Source organism: Marmota monax, unplaced genomic scaffold, assembly GCF_021218885.2.
Source record: "Marmota monax isolate L192 unplaced genomic scaffold, Marmota_monax_Labrador192_F-V1.1 WCK01_AAM20220418_F8-fsc00101, whole genome shotgun sequence".
Taxonomy (NCBI): Eukaryota; Metazoa; Chordata; class Mammalia; order Rodentia; family Sciuridae; genus Marmota; species Marmota monax.
Genome location: NW_026692786.1, coordinates 1,714,127 through 1,729,797, shown reverse-complemented (window position 1 = coordinate 1,729,797; position 15,671 = coordinate 1,714,127). Strand labels below are relative to the sequence as shown.

General features: G+C 44.0%; 1 protein-coding gene across 5 annotated transcripts in view; it reads left to right on the top strand.

Annotated features, from left to right (window-relative positions):
• Garre1 (granule associated Rac and RHOG effector 1) overlaps positions 1–7,867 on the top strand; it is an 89,253-nt gene extending 81,386 nt beyond the window's left edge. For all 5 annotated transcript variants that reach the window (XM_046448152.2, XM_058580434.1, XM_046448154.2 and 2 more), the window contains 4 exons: positions 1,118–1,283; positions 2,975–3,112; positions 4,572–4,650; positions 5,206–7,867. In XM_046448152.2, coding sequence (XP_046304108.1) covers positions 1,118–1,283; positions 2,975–3,112; positions 4,572–4,650; positions 5,206–5,502 — 680 coding nt within the window. In that variant the 3' untranslated portion in view covers positions 5,503–7,867. The remainder of the gene's footprint in view (positions 1–1,117; positions 1,284–2,974; positions 3,113–4,571; positions 4,651–5,205) is intronic.
• Positions 7,868–15,671: the final 7,804 nt, after the last annotated feature.

Genomic DNA, 15,671 nt, shown 5'->3' with positions numbered 1-15,671 from the left:
GTGCACACCTATAATTCCAAAGAATCTAGAGGCTGAGGCAGGAGGATCACAAGTTCAAGGCCAGCCTGGGCAACTTGGTGAGACCCTTTCTCAAAAAAAGAAAAGAAAGAAAGAAAGAAAAATAATATTTAAAAAAAAAAAAGAATGGTAGTAAAAAGTGCACATACCAAAAGTGCTAGGTACTGAATTTTGAAACCTTGGAGATCAGCAATGTGTTTACTTGGGCTGCTAGGTTAAGTTGTTTAGTTTCTTGGAATAAAACTTAGATCATCTTTAAAACAAAAAGACAACAAAAAACTTGAGGATGTAGCTCTGTGGTAGAGTGAGTGCACTTGAGTTCAATCCCCAGTACTGAAAAAGCAAAAACAACAACAACAAAGTACTATAGTGCATCTATCTTACTTATGAATATGGATAGATACAAGAAAATCTAGCAATGTATCCAGAGTAATAACTGGCTGGGTGTGGTGGCGCACACCTGTAATCCTATTTATTTATTTATATTTATTTGCTGTGCTGAGGCTCGAACCCAGGGCCTCGCTTCTTATTGCATCCTGAAATATCTTATTACTTCCCACTCTTGTCATCTTCAAACTGAATGAGCAAGTCTGTTATCTAATATCCAGGAAAATACTGGATCGTAGTTTGGCTCAAGTGGGAATGGCATATAATCTCTATCTGTCTGACCCTGGCACTTTGATAACTTTTGGCTATTTAGTTGACCAAAGTCATCATCTGATTTTCTAAATTATTAGGTACTCTAGGTACATAGCACCAGGACATTGGAAATTTTAAAAGTAACTAGTATTTTTCTTAAAAGGATAAATTAAACCTTTTTTCTGTCTTCCTTCCTTTCACATTCAGCCTGCCTCACCTAGGCATAACCCTTCCTTACAGTCCCCTGCACAAACGTACCCCAACTCCAGACCTATATGCTAAAAGTCCCACCTTACCTTGCAGGTAAATATCCATAGTCTACAACCAACTATCTGGGGCATGATGAGCCTGGCAGTGTCTCACCACTTTTCATGTGACCAGCACATTCTCAAATGTTGGGGATGAAACAAGATGCCAGTTAAGATGCCTTAAATCCTGTTTTTTCCTTATCTCAAAACAGTGGGCTCAGACCCAGAGTTTGCACGCTATGTGGCAGGAGTGAGCCAGGCAATGCAGCAGAAGCGGCAAGCCCAGCATGGTCGTCGTCCTGGCAACCCCCGGGGCAACTGGCCACCCATGGATGATGCCCATCGGACCTGGCCTTTTCCAGAATTCTTTACAGAAGGGTGAGTACTGGGTACAGCCAGGAAGTTGAGTTTGAGATCTCGGTGTCCCAGATTGTTTTTGTGAGAAGGGAGACTCATTGGCCTTTGTGCATTCATATTAGGCAATTGAAATCCAACCTCCATATGAGAATGATATAATGAAGTCTTCAGGGAATCAGAGTTTTTGTGACTGACTATAAGATGCCAGCTGGTATGATGTGTCCCTGTAAACACACTATTAGCATAAGTGTATGGTTTACCACAGACTCTTTCACCCAAGAGAAGAATTTTATATGATAGCATTTATAAAGTGTTTATATGTTTAACATGGTCTTCTCTCTTCTTTCTTTTCTTTTCTTTTTTTTTTTTTTTTGGTACTGGGAATTGAACACAAGGGTCACTAAGCCACATCCCCAGCCCTATTTTGTATTTTATTTAGAGACAGGGTTTCACTAGGTTGCTTAGTGTCTTACTGAGTTACTTCCCACTTCACTTTTTGCTGATACTGGCTTTGAACTTGAGATTCTCGAGTCTTGGCTTCCTGAGTCACTGGAATTACAGGCATGCACCACTGCACCCAGCAACATGGTCTTTATACTCATTTCAACATAAAGCCCATGTTAAATGTGCATGGCTGTAAAACCCGTGTAAGTTATTAAGTACTATCATTATAGCCTACAAAAAACAAAGGCATGGGGCTGGGGATATAGCTCATTTGGTACAGTGTTTGCCTTGCACACACAAGGCCCTGTGTTCAATCCCCAGCTACACACACACACACACACACACACACACACACAAAAAGGCTGGGCTGGGGTTGTGGCTCAGTGGGAGAGTGCTTGCCTAGCATGTTAAGTCAGGGCTGGGGACACAGCTCAGTGATAGAGCACCAGGCCTAGTGCAGGGTCCTAAACTCAATCCCAAGCTCTCCCCACCAAAAAACAAACAAACAAACAAACAAACAAAAACCTAGCAAATGTATGGTATATGATTCAGATTTTTAAGGGAATTATTGATTTATATAAAAAAAACACAAGGGGGGGCTATGGTTGTGGCTCAGCGGTAGAGTGTTTGCATGGCAAGTGTGAGGCCCTGGGTTCAATCTTCAGCACCACATAAAAATAAACAAAATAAAGGTATTGTGTCCAACTACAACTAAAAATTTTTTTAAAAAATGGGGGGCTGGGGTTGTGACTCGGCAGTAGAGTGCTCTCCTAGCACATTTGAGTTCCTGGGTTCAATCCTCAGCACCACATAAAAATAAATAACTATAACTAAAAAAGTATTTTAAAAATTTTAGGAAAAAAATGGGAATTTTTCACATCTCATATTGCTTACCTGGTTAATATGAATGGGAAAAGACCATCTCAACTTTTGATTTCTCTAAATTTCATACACAAACCACAGGCTTCTGGAAAGAATAAAAGGAAGTGATAAAAAAAATAAAACATATATAACTTAATACACACAAACACACATACACACAAAACAAACAACAACAACAAAAACAAAAAACATTTAAGGGAGAGAAAGAAACTGCAAGTTTTTAGATCGGAGAGACAAGAGAGCACTGTTTGGTTGAGATGAGTACAGGTTAAGGACTGCTCTTTTAGGGCCTGAGTGGAGGGAGGCAGTTAAACTCAAGAGCTGTCCATCTAGTGTCCAGGCTGACTGTCGGAGGCCAGGGACCAGCTTTTCTCTTTGGCTTTCAGGGACGGCCTGCACAGCGGCTGGTCAGGTGCTCAGGGAGACTCAGCCAGCTCCAGTGATGAGACGTCTTCAGCCAATGGGGACAGCTTGTTCTCCATGTTTTCAGGACCTGACCTGGTTGCTGCTGTCAAGCAGAGAAGGTATGAAGAGATTTCTAAATCAAGGAGTGTAGAGAAGGGCATATGAGTGTGACCCACAGCTCATTCCTCTAGAAAATTCAGGAAGCCCGTTATTAACTGCCAGCCTGCTGTATGAGAAAGGTAGAAGGGCTTTTCCAACACCATCTGTTGTAAGGCCTCTAAAGAGTGCCTTCAGAGCCAGGTACAACGGCAAGTTTGAGGCCAGCCTGGGCAATTTAGTGATATCCTATTTCAAAATTTGTTTTTAAAAATATTTTTTAAAGGGATAGGGTTGCAGTTCAGTGGTAGAGTGCTTGCCTAGGAGGTAGGACACCATTGTTTTGATCCCTAGAACTGAAAAAAAAAAAAAAAAAAAAGAGGAGTTACATTTGTTCTTTTGGTACTGGGGATTGAACCCAAGGCACTTAACTACTGTGCCGCATCCTAGCCCTTTTTTGTATTTTATTTAAACACAGGTTCTCCTCACCAAGTTGCTTAGAACCTTGCTAAGTTGCTGAGGCAGGTTTGAACTCGAGATCTTCCTGCCTCAGTTTCCTAAGCTGCTGGGATTACAGGCTTGAGCCACCGCGCTTGACTATTCATTCTTAGTTTCTTTCGGTAGCAGCTGTAGCATATTAGGTGATATGGTAGCAAAAAAAAAAAAAAGCCCTCTTCCTCATGGAAATAATTATATTCTCATTAGAAAAGGTAGATTCTAAAAAATGTCAGGTTAGTTTAGGTATTATGAAGAAAAATAAAGCAAGTGATGAGGATAGAACACAGGGAACAGGTGAATTTTCTGTTTTCAGAAGGGCAACTAGGGAGATGTCAGATGAGCAGAGAGCAGAGGGCTTACCAAAGTGAGGGAGCAACTGGTGGGGCATCGGCAGTGAGGTGTATGTGAAAGCAGAATCAGGATGATAGAAAGTTCCGGGCCTGAGCTGCTATGTAGAGGGAGTACTGTGAACTGGGGTGGGAGAAATGCTGGAGGAGTGGGTTTGAGCCCAAGCTGGAGTTTAAGATTCTGTTCTAGACCTGTGGCTGATCAGACATCTAAAAAGTTACCTCTGTCACCAGCTCTGCAGAGACTCTGTTTGCCTGCAGGAGCACCAGCTCTGATCCTGATACATCTTGTCTTTTTCATTCAGTGTTGTTAAAACTAATGAATTTTGTTTTTAAGTTCCATACATCCCCAGTGCATGGTAAATTATTGAAAAAATTAACAAAAAGTCAGAGCTGGTGGACTCAGAGTAGCTGAAGAAAGCCAGTGCCCATCTTTATGCCTTCCCTACCCTGTGCTGGCTTTGTAGGCATACACAATTTAGTGCTGAGCTCTTTCTGCCCCTGAACTCAATGGACCCAAGCCCTTCTCACCTGGAACCAGGGCCTAGAGACCAGAGCTGTGCAGCTGGGATGACCCCTAGAATTAAGCTGGATAGAAAGCCAGGCAATCACTGCTCTAGGCTCTTGGTTCTTTCAGGAAACACAGCAGTGGAGAGCAGGAGACCAGCATGCTACCCTCACCACCTCTCCTAACTACAGTGGAGGACATGAACCAGGTATTATGGGCTGGCTTATGATTAAGGCCATGGGCAAGATTCCACAGCTTCTGTTTTAAGGCCTCAAAGTCACAGTCTTCTTTGTGGTGAATCTCTTTTTTTCATGAGTTTGTCTAAATAGTTAGCCATCTCAGCTGACTCAGAGCCACATATAGAAGAAGCTCTAGAGATGTGATATCCATTACTTGCCACATGTGGCCGTTTATATTTAAATTAATTATAAATCAAGAACTGGGGATGTAGCTCAATGGTAGAGTGCTAGATAACCTAGCATGCATGAGACCCCTGAGTTTAAACCCCAGCACTGCAAAAATAAATAAATAATTCGGTTCCACAGATGTACTAGCCATATATGATGGCAAGTGGCTACTATTATTGGATGGTGCAGGCATAGAGCATTGCTATCATTGTAAGAAGTTCCATTTGACAGGGCTGTGGGGTGGGCTAGGGCTTTCACCCTGCTCCTAGGTAGAAAGAAGAGCCAGAGATCTGGGAAGGTGGGAAAAGGTGGTGAACCACCAAAAGTGCCACTAAGAACCCTCTTCTGTCCCTCAGGATAACAAAACCAAAACGTGGCCTCCCAAAGCACCCTGGCAACACCCTTCCCCACTGCCCAGCACACTGCCCAGCCCGAGTGCACCACTCTATGCAGTCGCCAGTCCCGGCAACCAGTGGAACGACACCATGCAGATGCTGCAATCTCCTGTGTGGGCTGCAACCAGCGACTGCAGTGCTGCCTCCTTCTCTTATGTGCAGACCCCACCCCCACCAGCACACAAGGCAGCACCCAAGGGCTTTAAGGCCTTCCCTGGGAAGGCTGAACGCAGGCCAGCCTACTTGCCTCAGTACTGACCCAGGGCCATTCTTCCTGCCCACCCAGAGCTGTTGGGGTCAGTATTCCCACCCCAGGGCTGACTAGCTCATACCAGCCCCTCAGAGGACCAGTGCACCCCATCCCAGGAGGTTTCCTTGGGAACAGGGGTGATTGGCAGCTCCAAACCTTTAAAGCCTGGTTTCTGAAGGCAGCAGACCCCTGGAGAGCCAGCTGGAGATAGATCACACTCAGGGGGTTGCTGGATAATCCGCATGCTTAATAAGCACCTGGAGTGATTATGATGCAGGTGGCCAGAGGCCACACTTTGAGAAACATAGTTCTGAGGTTATTAATCCTGCTATATGTTAGGAAGACATCCGGTCTAAAGGCGAAGAGCAAAACTGACCATTCTTATGAAACCCTCTTATTCCTCCTTAACACATTGAGTGGTGACCACACCCATCACTGATTTCATAGCTATTTTCATGTAGATTTTTAGTTAAAACATCTCCTGTCTAAAGTGCATTGAACATATTAAGATAACAGAACGGCTGGAGGTTTGCTCAACACTATCTTTATTTAAGCACAAAAATGGGAAAACAGAATATTTATGATCAGAAGCAATCACCTGGGTTTTCTGTGGGTGAGCTGCCCCTTTTACCCAGAAACATCCAGGAATACAGCCTTTGCCAGATTTACAAAAGCAGGATTATATAGCTGATGTCAGAAGTATATTCCTGACAGTGCATGAGGATGAGCCAGCAGGCTGCTGGTGTGTGCAAAGTAAGGCTTCACCTGCTGTCCTCAGATCCTTCCACACATGGCTGGAGGCATGAAGGGTCCTCAAAGTGGGGCAGTGTGGTCAAAGGGCTGCACAGAGACACCTGCACTAGAAACTGCAGTAACATTTGTGAGCTGGTTCAAAAGACAAACCAGTTAAGATGTAGATAAGAATTAAAGTCTTTTCTTTTAAAAAAGAAAATCCACCTCATTTTCGGTTAACATGTGCCATTAAAAAGATAACATCCTGTGGAATTAGGATATTTTCCAGCCAGAATGGATCCAGAAGAATTGAATGGTGCTTAAATTGAGAAATAATAATAAATATATCTATATAGAATAGACATATCCCACTGTAAATTAATTGAGGTTGCAGAAAGTTCTTTATATAAAACTTATTTAAATTTTTCATATTTCATCTTTGAAAAAGTCTAATTGAGAAAAATCCATGATATTTTCTGGTATGAAAGTTTGACAGTATTAATATTTTTTTTATATTTTCTTAAGTCATTAAACCATTTTAATATATGTTAACTACTAATAAATGGTTTATTCTTTCTAACTCCATATAAGCTTTTCCAGCAAAGATTGTAATAACACATTTATGTTCTCATTTTTCTACAGATATAAGTAAATTTCTATTTAAAAATACCAAAAAGGATAAATATCTGTGTACACACACACCACACACCCACACCCACTTACACACATACACATTTTAGAGGACCCTTAGGGTGTCTGAGCTCAGTCACCTGAATTTTTAGTACTGTGTTGTCAGGCTGTTTCCAGGCCTTGGGTGTTGTCTTTTGTGCTGTGTGGGGATGCCATTGCTGCCTGTACTTAATGATCCTTTCACCATGGGTTCTGAATATTCACCTCACCATGTTTACAGATAACTATTTTGTACATAGAGTTTTTCAGGCACATGCTTTGCATCAATCCTGCGTGGCTCTCGTCTGTGTTAACTGTCACAGTGTGCACACTAATCTGTTGGAAGTTCTTTGTGACTGTTTTACTTGTAAGATAGTTTTCTATTTCCTTCAGTAATGTGTCCACAGTGCCCTGTATTTCAAGTTCTATTATACTAAAGTACTCTTGTTTTAATAGTGCCTCCCCAAAGACCTCACCCTGGACAGAGGTCAATTCTCAATGCCCCAGCGCAGGTGACATTGTTAAACTGTCACTTTCCAATTTTTTTCTTCTTTCCTATTATGAAAGATATTTTGTAATTGCATCTCCATGGGCTGTGACTGTGTGAAGCTGTTTGTGTAGTTTCCATGTAGGTGCTGTGTGCCCAGCACCACCTTGCTCTGAACACTGGTAATTCCAGGTGCTGCGCTTGGCAGAGGGGTCTTGCCAAAGCGCGCGCGTATGTGTGTGTGTGTGTGAGAGAGAGAGAGAGAGAGAGAGAGAGAGAGAGTGTGTGTGTGCGTGTGCGTGCATATGTGCGTGCATGTGTCCTTTGCATGGCCGGGCGTGGCTGCCTTGCTCCGGCATCAGCAGGACATTGTGTGAATAGTTACAATGCTTCCAAACTGGAACTCTACATTTTGTATCTTACTTTTAAAAGCTCCTATAAGTAAAGTAACTATTGGCTTTATTAAAAATATACATTTAATAGTATTCTGAATCTTTATTTAAAAATGAACTGCAACAGACACCATGTTAGATGCATTGCTTGACTCACGCTGCCCACAGTTGGTTTTTAGGTCAGCCTCTTCTCAGATTCTGAGACTTTTTCAAGGGGGAAGACCACTTACAGAATCAGGATGAGTTGGCATGGATGAGCAGGAAAAACAACCAACCTCTTGTTGGCTTCCCTAAGGCCATAGATGGTTTAGGCCTCTCAGGTGCATCCAATATAGGGGTAAAGGAGACTGTCTTTTGGAAGGATGCAGGTGCTCTCAGGGTTGGGGTCTGCTAACACCCACATCCCACCAAGTGTGGGTGATAGTATTTTCTCAGCCAGTCTTTCCAAGGATGAGGACTTATTCCACCCCTCCGCCCCACTCCAGGAACCCCATCTGTGCCAAGAGACCTTGCCTCACAGGGTTAAAAAAGGACCTGTTTCATTGGATGGTGCTGTCCTGCCAAGCAGAAGGAAGACTGTATGATGATGAGAACCATGAGTGGATGGAGGGTTATAGGGGAATTTCAATTCAGTTTTACTTGGAGAAAGCAGCACTTCATTGAATTATTTTCATGAATTTAGGAAAATTGAGTAATGTCAGTATTAATATATAACCACCAAGGGTAAGTACCACTGTGAGATGCCCTGAAGTTGAACATAGGGACCAAGTACCAGAGCCTTCCAAATTTACTTCAAGACAAGGTTGCTTAGCAACATCCATGTTTCATGAGTGTAATGAAGAATACACTGAATTCTTACTAAAATGCTAGCAGGGGGCTGAGGTTGTGGCTCAGCAGTGGAGCGCTTGGCTACCATGTGCAGGGCCCTGGGTTTGATCCTCAGCACCACATAAAAATAGATAAAATAAAGGTATTGTGTCCCACTACAACAAAATATAAACACACACACACACACATACACATGCTAGCAGGGCCAGGCACAATAGTGCATGCCTGTAATCCCAGTGACTCAGAAGGCTGGGACAGAAGGATTGTTAAATTGGAGGCCAACCTTGGCAACTTGGTGAGACTATCTCAAAAAAAGTTAAAAAAAAAAAAAAAGTGTGTGTGGAGGGGTGCAGTGGTTACAGCTGGGTATAGCTCAGTGGCAAAGCACCCCTGAGTTCAATCCCCAGTACCAAAAGGGAAAAAAAAAAAAAAAGAAAATGCTAGCATGGTCTTGAGGGCTCAGTGGTAGAATGCATGCTTAGCATGGTCAAGGCCCTGAGTTCAATCCCCAGGTCAGAAAATAAGTAAAAGTAATAAAAAGTTAACAAGGAGATTTTAAAAAATATTTTATTCAAATGTTTTCCTATTGTACATAAGCATCTAGTGCTGTTCACAGAAGTGATGGGAATATAAGAGGAGTCCTATTACCTATGTGCCAGACAGGTAATGGATGGAAGTAGAAGAAAAGTTAAATCTGAGCTCTTAGAGGGTTCTTGGAGGCCTTGGCCCATCTGAGAAATGGAGGCAAACATACAGGTAGTTGAGGTACTAATGAGGCTTATGACGCTCCTTTTCTGCCTGGGGAGATCCAATGAGGCAGAGGCAGGAGGATACCATGTTCAAGGCCAGCCTCAGCAACTTAAAAAATTATATATATATATATATATATATGAATGAACTGGGGATATAGCCCAGTGGTAAAGCACCCCTGAGTTCAATCCTCAGTATCCCCCCATAAAACAAATTGGCCACCTGGGAAGCTCCTGCCACATGCCAACCATAGGCTGTGAGAGGATTGCTCTCTGTCCTGCTAAGCCACTGTTGTAAGCAGCCTCCTGATGCCAATGGTCAGCTCCTCGACTGTAGGTGGACAACATGACTAGCTGCCTCTCAACTATATCTACCTAGGAGTCCAAGGAATCTCCGGGGACAGGCACCTGGAGGTCACATGCAGCTGGCCTTAAGAGTTTCACAAAGATAGGCTGGCTATGTGTCAGAGAGGGGACTGAATATGACTTGTGAGCTGCGGTTGTAGTTCAGTGGTAGAGTGCTTGCCTAGCACGTGTGAGCCACTGGGATCCATCCTCAGCACCACATAAAAATAAATAAAATGAAGATATTGTGTCCATCTACAACTAAAAAACATATTTTAAAAAAATGTGATGTGTTAAGAGATGTGGGCCTAAGTTAAGACTGTTTTTTCAAGAGTTTCTGCTCAATTCCTAGGGACGGGTCCTTGGTAGAAGCCAGGACTGCAAAGAAAATATAGCTCCTGCACTTGAAACTCAAAATCTTTTTAGGGGAGACAACCCCATCTTTTCCATTCTTGTTAAAAAAGAGAACTACCACCCATGCACTCAGGTGCTCAGGCCAAAAAGAAAAACATTCTTGATTCCTCCTTCCCTTACTCTCAGCAAGTCCTTTACGTGTATCTTAAAGCACACTTACCAACCAGGTCCACCCAGCCCCTGCCTCTTCCTCTACAGCCTCCACGCTTTCCTGTGCACACATCTGTCCTTCCTCCCCAGGACTCCCTGTTGTTCTGAACAGGGTAAGGCTCCAACAGTTTTCTCAGACCACTGCCAATCTTCCAACGTGGCTTTTTTCCCCTCCTCATAGCACTTAGCGCTGTCCTGGCATTAGTGTGTTTGCATTTGTTCCTCCCACTAGAAAGTCTGGTACACGTCCACATCACCAGGGTACGGAATAGTGCCTGGGACCACCGCCAAACCCAGAATTTGCTAATTCTAATACAAAAGGGGTGTGGAGAAGTACACTGCGTGGTCATCAGAACTGCGAGGAGGGACTAACGCTGGGAGCTGAGAATCGGATTATGAAGGCCGATCTAATAAGTTTAGTATTTTCTATTCTCATGGACATCACACCTATATATGGTGGGGAAATGTTTTTGAAAGCCTTTGCAGCGGGTTCCTAGAGAAAACCTGAAGACAACGCTGCGGAAAGAGAAAACCCGTGGCCAGCGTTACAGAGCGGGGCATTATCCCACCCACATGCACATACGCACATCCGCCCATAACCGGAGCATGCGCACACGCGCGCACTACATCCATCCCAGACGTGCGGAGAGAAACGTTCGTCAGTTCACTTGCCTTTCTAGGCTCCCTACCCTGTGCGGGCACATGCGCACACGAGCTCACCCCGCCCATCCCGGACGTGCCATCCCACACGGAGACGCGAGCGCGCCCCTCCTCCAGCAGTCCCTGTGCGTGAGCGCGTCTTCCTGCGCGTCGGTTGGCGCTCGCCTCCCCTGTGTAGAGTGTGCCAGTCCTTGGGAGCCCGCACCCGGCCCTCGCGGCACACCGTGACTCAGCATCTTCGGTGGTGCGCCTCTTGGAACAGCTCTTCCAAGTCCGTCTGCGTGGATGCGGCGCGCCCTGCTTCCGGCCTCCCGCCCCTTCGCCCAAGTCCCCTGCCCCGGACTTTTGCCTTCACACCCTTGACCACCTGGCCTCCTGGGCCTGCTAGAGCCCTGTCCAGCTACCCTGAATTAAGGCCTGACTTATCAGTGCCCACGTCTCGGTTTCCCTGTCTTTAGGACCATGCTCTTGTTTGGTCCCAACAGAGGCTGTAGTAAAAAACTCAGTGGGAGTCACCTGCTTTTCCTGGGCTGCCTTTTCAGGAGTTAATAGTCCCTGGCCTTTTTAACTTGCCTCTAGGATCAGATTCCCTCCTCAGCCTCAGTCGTTCCACTTGCAGGTGGCAGATCATCTTGTAGAAGGCCTATTCATCTTAGTACCAGGTCTGGGTCACTTTTCCCCTCCCAAGATCCGGGCACTTTTGAACTCTGTACTCTGCGGTTTGCAGCACTTGGTACAACATAAGGTTTTGGTGATGCGAGCAGAAAACGGGATTTGACAAGTTTTAGAATATAAAATTACCTTACACTGATGTTTTTCCAAACTACGCATTCCACTCCCCAAGATTCAGAGATGCCACCCCCAGACGTAGATGACTGATCACCACCCTGTGTGTACTTCCCGTCTTTCCTAGGGAAGTCGCCCCAGTGCTGTACATTAATAATCCAAGAGGACAGATGTTGATAAAATCTTTCTACCAGATCTTTCTACCTCTCTGCATTTGCCCAGACTGCTGTCTTAGCTTTTGAGTTGCCATTTTGGTCCATTTCCACGTGTAAATTCTACTCTGCTATTTAGTGTTAATATTATAGAGTTCAAGTTGATACTAGAACTGGGATGATGAGAGACAGGGGATCCCTGCTTCCCTACTTTTCTTACACCTTTTCCCTAAGATGGCAGGACAAAAAGCCAGGAATTTGTGAAAAGGACAGGGTTGATATAAAATCTCTACTCCATTAACTCATCCTCAGCCCTTTTTATTCTCTATTTTGAGTCAGGATCTCTCTTAATTACTAAGGCTGTCCTCCTGCCTCAGCCTCCCAATTCGATAGGATTATAGGTGTGCCCCACTGGTGCCCTGCTCAAATTTCTTAACCTCTTTTTTTTTTAAAATATTTTTTAGGTGTACTTGGACACAATACCTTTATTTTATTTATTTTTATGTGGTGCTGAGGATCGAACCCAGGGCCTCACACATGCTAGATGAGCGCTCTGACGCAGAGCCACAACCCCAGCCCCTTGACCTGTCTCTTCAATGTGGAGGTCAATATGATATCCATCATAGGGCTGACACAACAATTATATGGGAGAGTATCTAGCAAAGAGCTCTTCAGAGAGTAAACCTGGCTGGCCATACTAGAAATTGATAAAGGAATATTAATATTGATATTCCTTTGTTCTACCTTTGTGTGTTTTCTCTCCTTTGCTACCATGACCTCTTACTTGCAGATAAGGGTCTAGTTTCCTGCTAATATAGAAAACCCATTAAATTTAGAATTTCAAAGTTGAATATTAAAATTTTATGCTGGGGACTGGAGTTATGGCTCAGAGGAAGAGCACTTGCCTAGCATGTGAGGCACTGGGTTCGATCCTCAGCACCACATAAAAAAATAAGTGTGTTGCATCCATCTACAATTAAAATATTTTTTTAAAAAAATATTGTGCTGGAGGGGAAGAATTAAAAAATATTGTAGGCGGCTGGGGATGTGGCTCAAGCGGTAGCGCGCTAGCCTGGTATGCGCACGGCCCTGGGTTCGATCCTCAGCACCACGTACAAATAAAGATGTTGTGTCCACCAAAAACTAAAAAGTAAATATTAAAAAAAAATTCTCTCTCTCTCTCTCTAAAATATATATATATATATATATATATATATATATATATATATATGGTAGGGAAATCTGGAGTAATTCAAACTGCTGGGAATAACAGGCCAACTGCTGGTGGCATACATTATAGAATGTCGAAGTTGAAAATCTAAGGCATACAGTAGAGGAAAGGAACCATGGGAAGGTAGGAAGGGAGGGAAAGGGGAAAATACTGGGGAATAGAATTAGAAAAATTGCATTGTGATATAGTGTTATGTACAAACATGCAGCAATCTCACCAGTATATACCATTAAAATACACAAAAAATAAGGGGGAAAAGAGGTGACACCTTGGAACCAGCAACCATTAGAAACCTTACCTACTGCCTCTTATCTCAATACCTAAAGCTGTTCTTACATGGGAGGACAAAAGGCACTGGAGAAGGTAGTGTGGCATAGGTAGGTTAATACCCCAAAACACATTTGGAAACTTGTAGTGAAATGTCATGTGGATAGGGCAGATCCCTGGAAAGTCCTATGACCACTCGTTTCTTCAATTTCTTCAATTTTCAGCCTTTACTATTTTGCTTTTTTTTTTATCTTTAGGGCCTCAAATCATTCTGGGCAGGGAGAGAGAAGCCATTTGTGAAGCAATTGCATGGAGTTGGGAGGTAGGCCAGAGGAAAGCCTAGGCCTGGAGCTGTAGCAATTTGGGACACTCCTTAGTGGGCTGGCCTTTCTGGAAACCAGATGATAGAGAAGCTTAATTTAAGAGTACCAGTTCTTAGCTGGGCATGTTGGCGCACACCTGTAATCCCAGCAATTTGGGAGGCTGAGGCATGAGGATTGAGAATTCAAAACCAGCCTCAGCGATTTAGTGAGGCCCTAAGTAACTTAGTGAGACCCTGTCTCAAAATATTTTAAAAGGCTAGGGATGTCTTTCAGTGGTTAAGTGCTCCTGGGTTCATTCCCTGCTACCAAAACATAAGAGTGCCAGTTTTAGTTAGGCACATGCCTATAATCCCAGTGACTTGGGAGGCTGAGGCAGGATGATTGCAAGTTCAAGGTCAGCCTTGGAAATTTAGTGAGACCCTGTCTAAAAATGAAAAGGTCTGGGGATGTAGCTTAATGGTAAAGCACCCCTGGGCTCCATCATAAGTACTGCAAAAAAAAAAAAAAAAGAGTGCCAGTTCTTGTACTTCTCTGACTATATGCACTCCTCCTTTACAGGTTTGTGATTTCAATGGCTATCAATTCACTATGACTCCCAAATTTCTCCTCCAGCCCAGACCTTCTCCGTATGCTCCAGATGTGGACACTCAACTCAATACCTCCACTTAGATGTCTAACAGTTTTAAAAACTTAACATGTTTTTTTAGTGTGTGTGTGTGCTGCGCAAGCACTATACCACTGGGCCACAACCGGGGCCCCTAGATCATGTTATTTCTCTCCAAACTTGCACCTCTCCTAGTCTTCCTCATTGAACATCTTCCTCATTCGAATCATTGATGTCAATTCCAATTTTCCAGGAACCCAGGTCAAAACCTGGATGTCATCTTAACCATTCTTTCACCAGGAAGTTGTGAATTCTTCATTTAGGCCATCATGCCCAACTTCTATACCCTTGACCAAAGCGGCCTTCCTCCCTGGCCTGCATTATTATACTAGCCTCTTATCTGTGTCCTATTCTTGCGGCTTGTCAGTATGATCCTTAGTAAAACATGGCAGTTGATATCCCTCCTCTGCTTAGAATCCTTCAATGACCTCCAATCTCTCTCAGAACAAAAACCATAGCCCTTTAATGACTTGGAGGGTTCTTTTGTGATCTTGTTGCCTTCCTGTTCCTCTTTGACCTCATCTTTTATCACTTTCCTAGTTCACTCTACTCCAGCTGTAGTTGCCCTCTCTTTCTGGAATATCTAAACATGCTTGTCTTAAGACTGTAGTTGTTGTTCTCTTTGCTGTAATGCTTTCTTCCCAGATAGCCAATTAAATCTCCCTTACCTTTAGACTTATGATCAAATGTTACCTCTCATCAATGAGATTTTTTTCTTGAGCATCTATTTATTTATTTTTAGGTACTGGGGATTGAACCCAGGGGCACTTTACCACTGAGCTACATCCCTTGCTCTTTTATATTGTTTATTTTGAAATACAGTCTCACTAAGTTGGCTAGGCTGACTTCAAGCTTGTAATCCTCCTATCTCAGCCTCCTGATTCTCTGAGAATTAGTGTGCACCACTGCACCTGGCTTTGACCATTTATTTAAAATTGCAATCCCTATTCCCAGCATCCTTTTCAGCTTGCCTTTTCTCAATATCACTTAACAGCATCTGACATAAAATATATTCTATTTAACTATTTGGTACTCAAGTACCCACAGCACCTGGAACCTGGAAGGTGTTCTAGGGAATTATAGAATGAATGAAGCTGACCGAGGCACAGGGAGATCAGTCTCTGACCCCAGTTACTTCCGGGCAGAGGCCAGTGGACGGTGGCGCAGAAGGCCTCTCGGTGGCGGGGAGGGCCCAGCTGAGTCTCCAGAGCTGCTGCTGCCGCGGCCGCCAAGGTCACACAGCGGGCGGAGAGGGCCGGGGCTGAGGGCCTGGGAGGCGGGGCGGCGGGGAGCGGCGCGGGGCCGGGGCGGGGCCCGGCGCCTGCGCC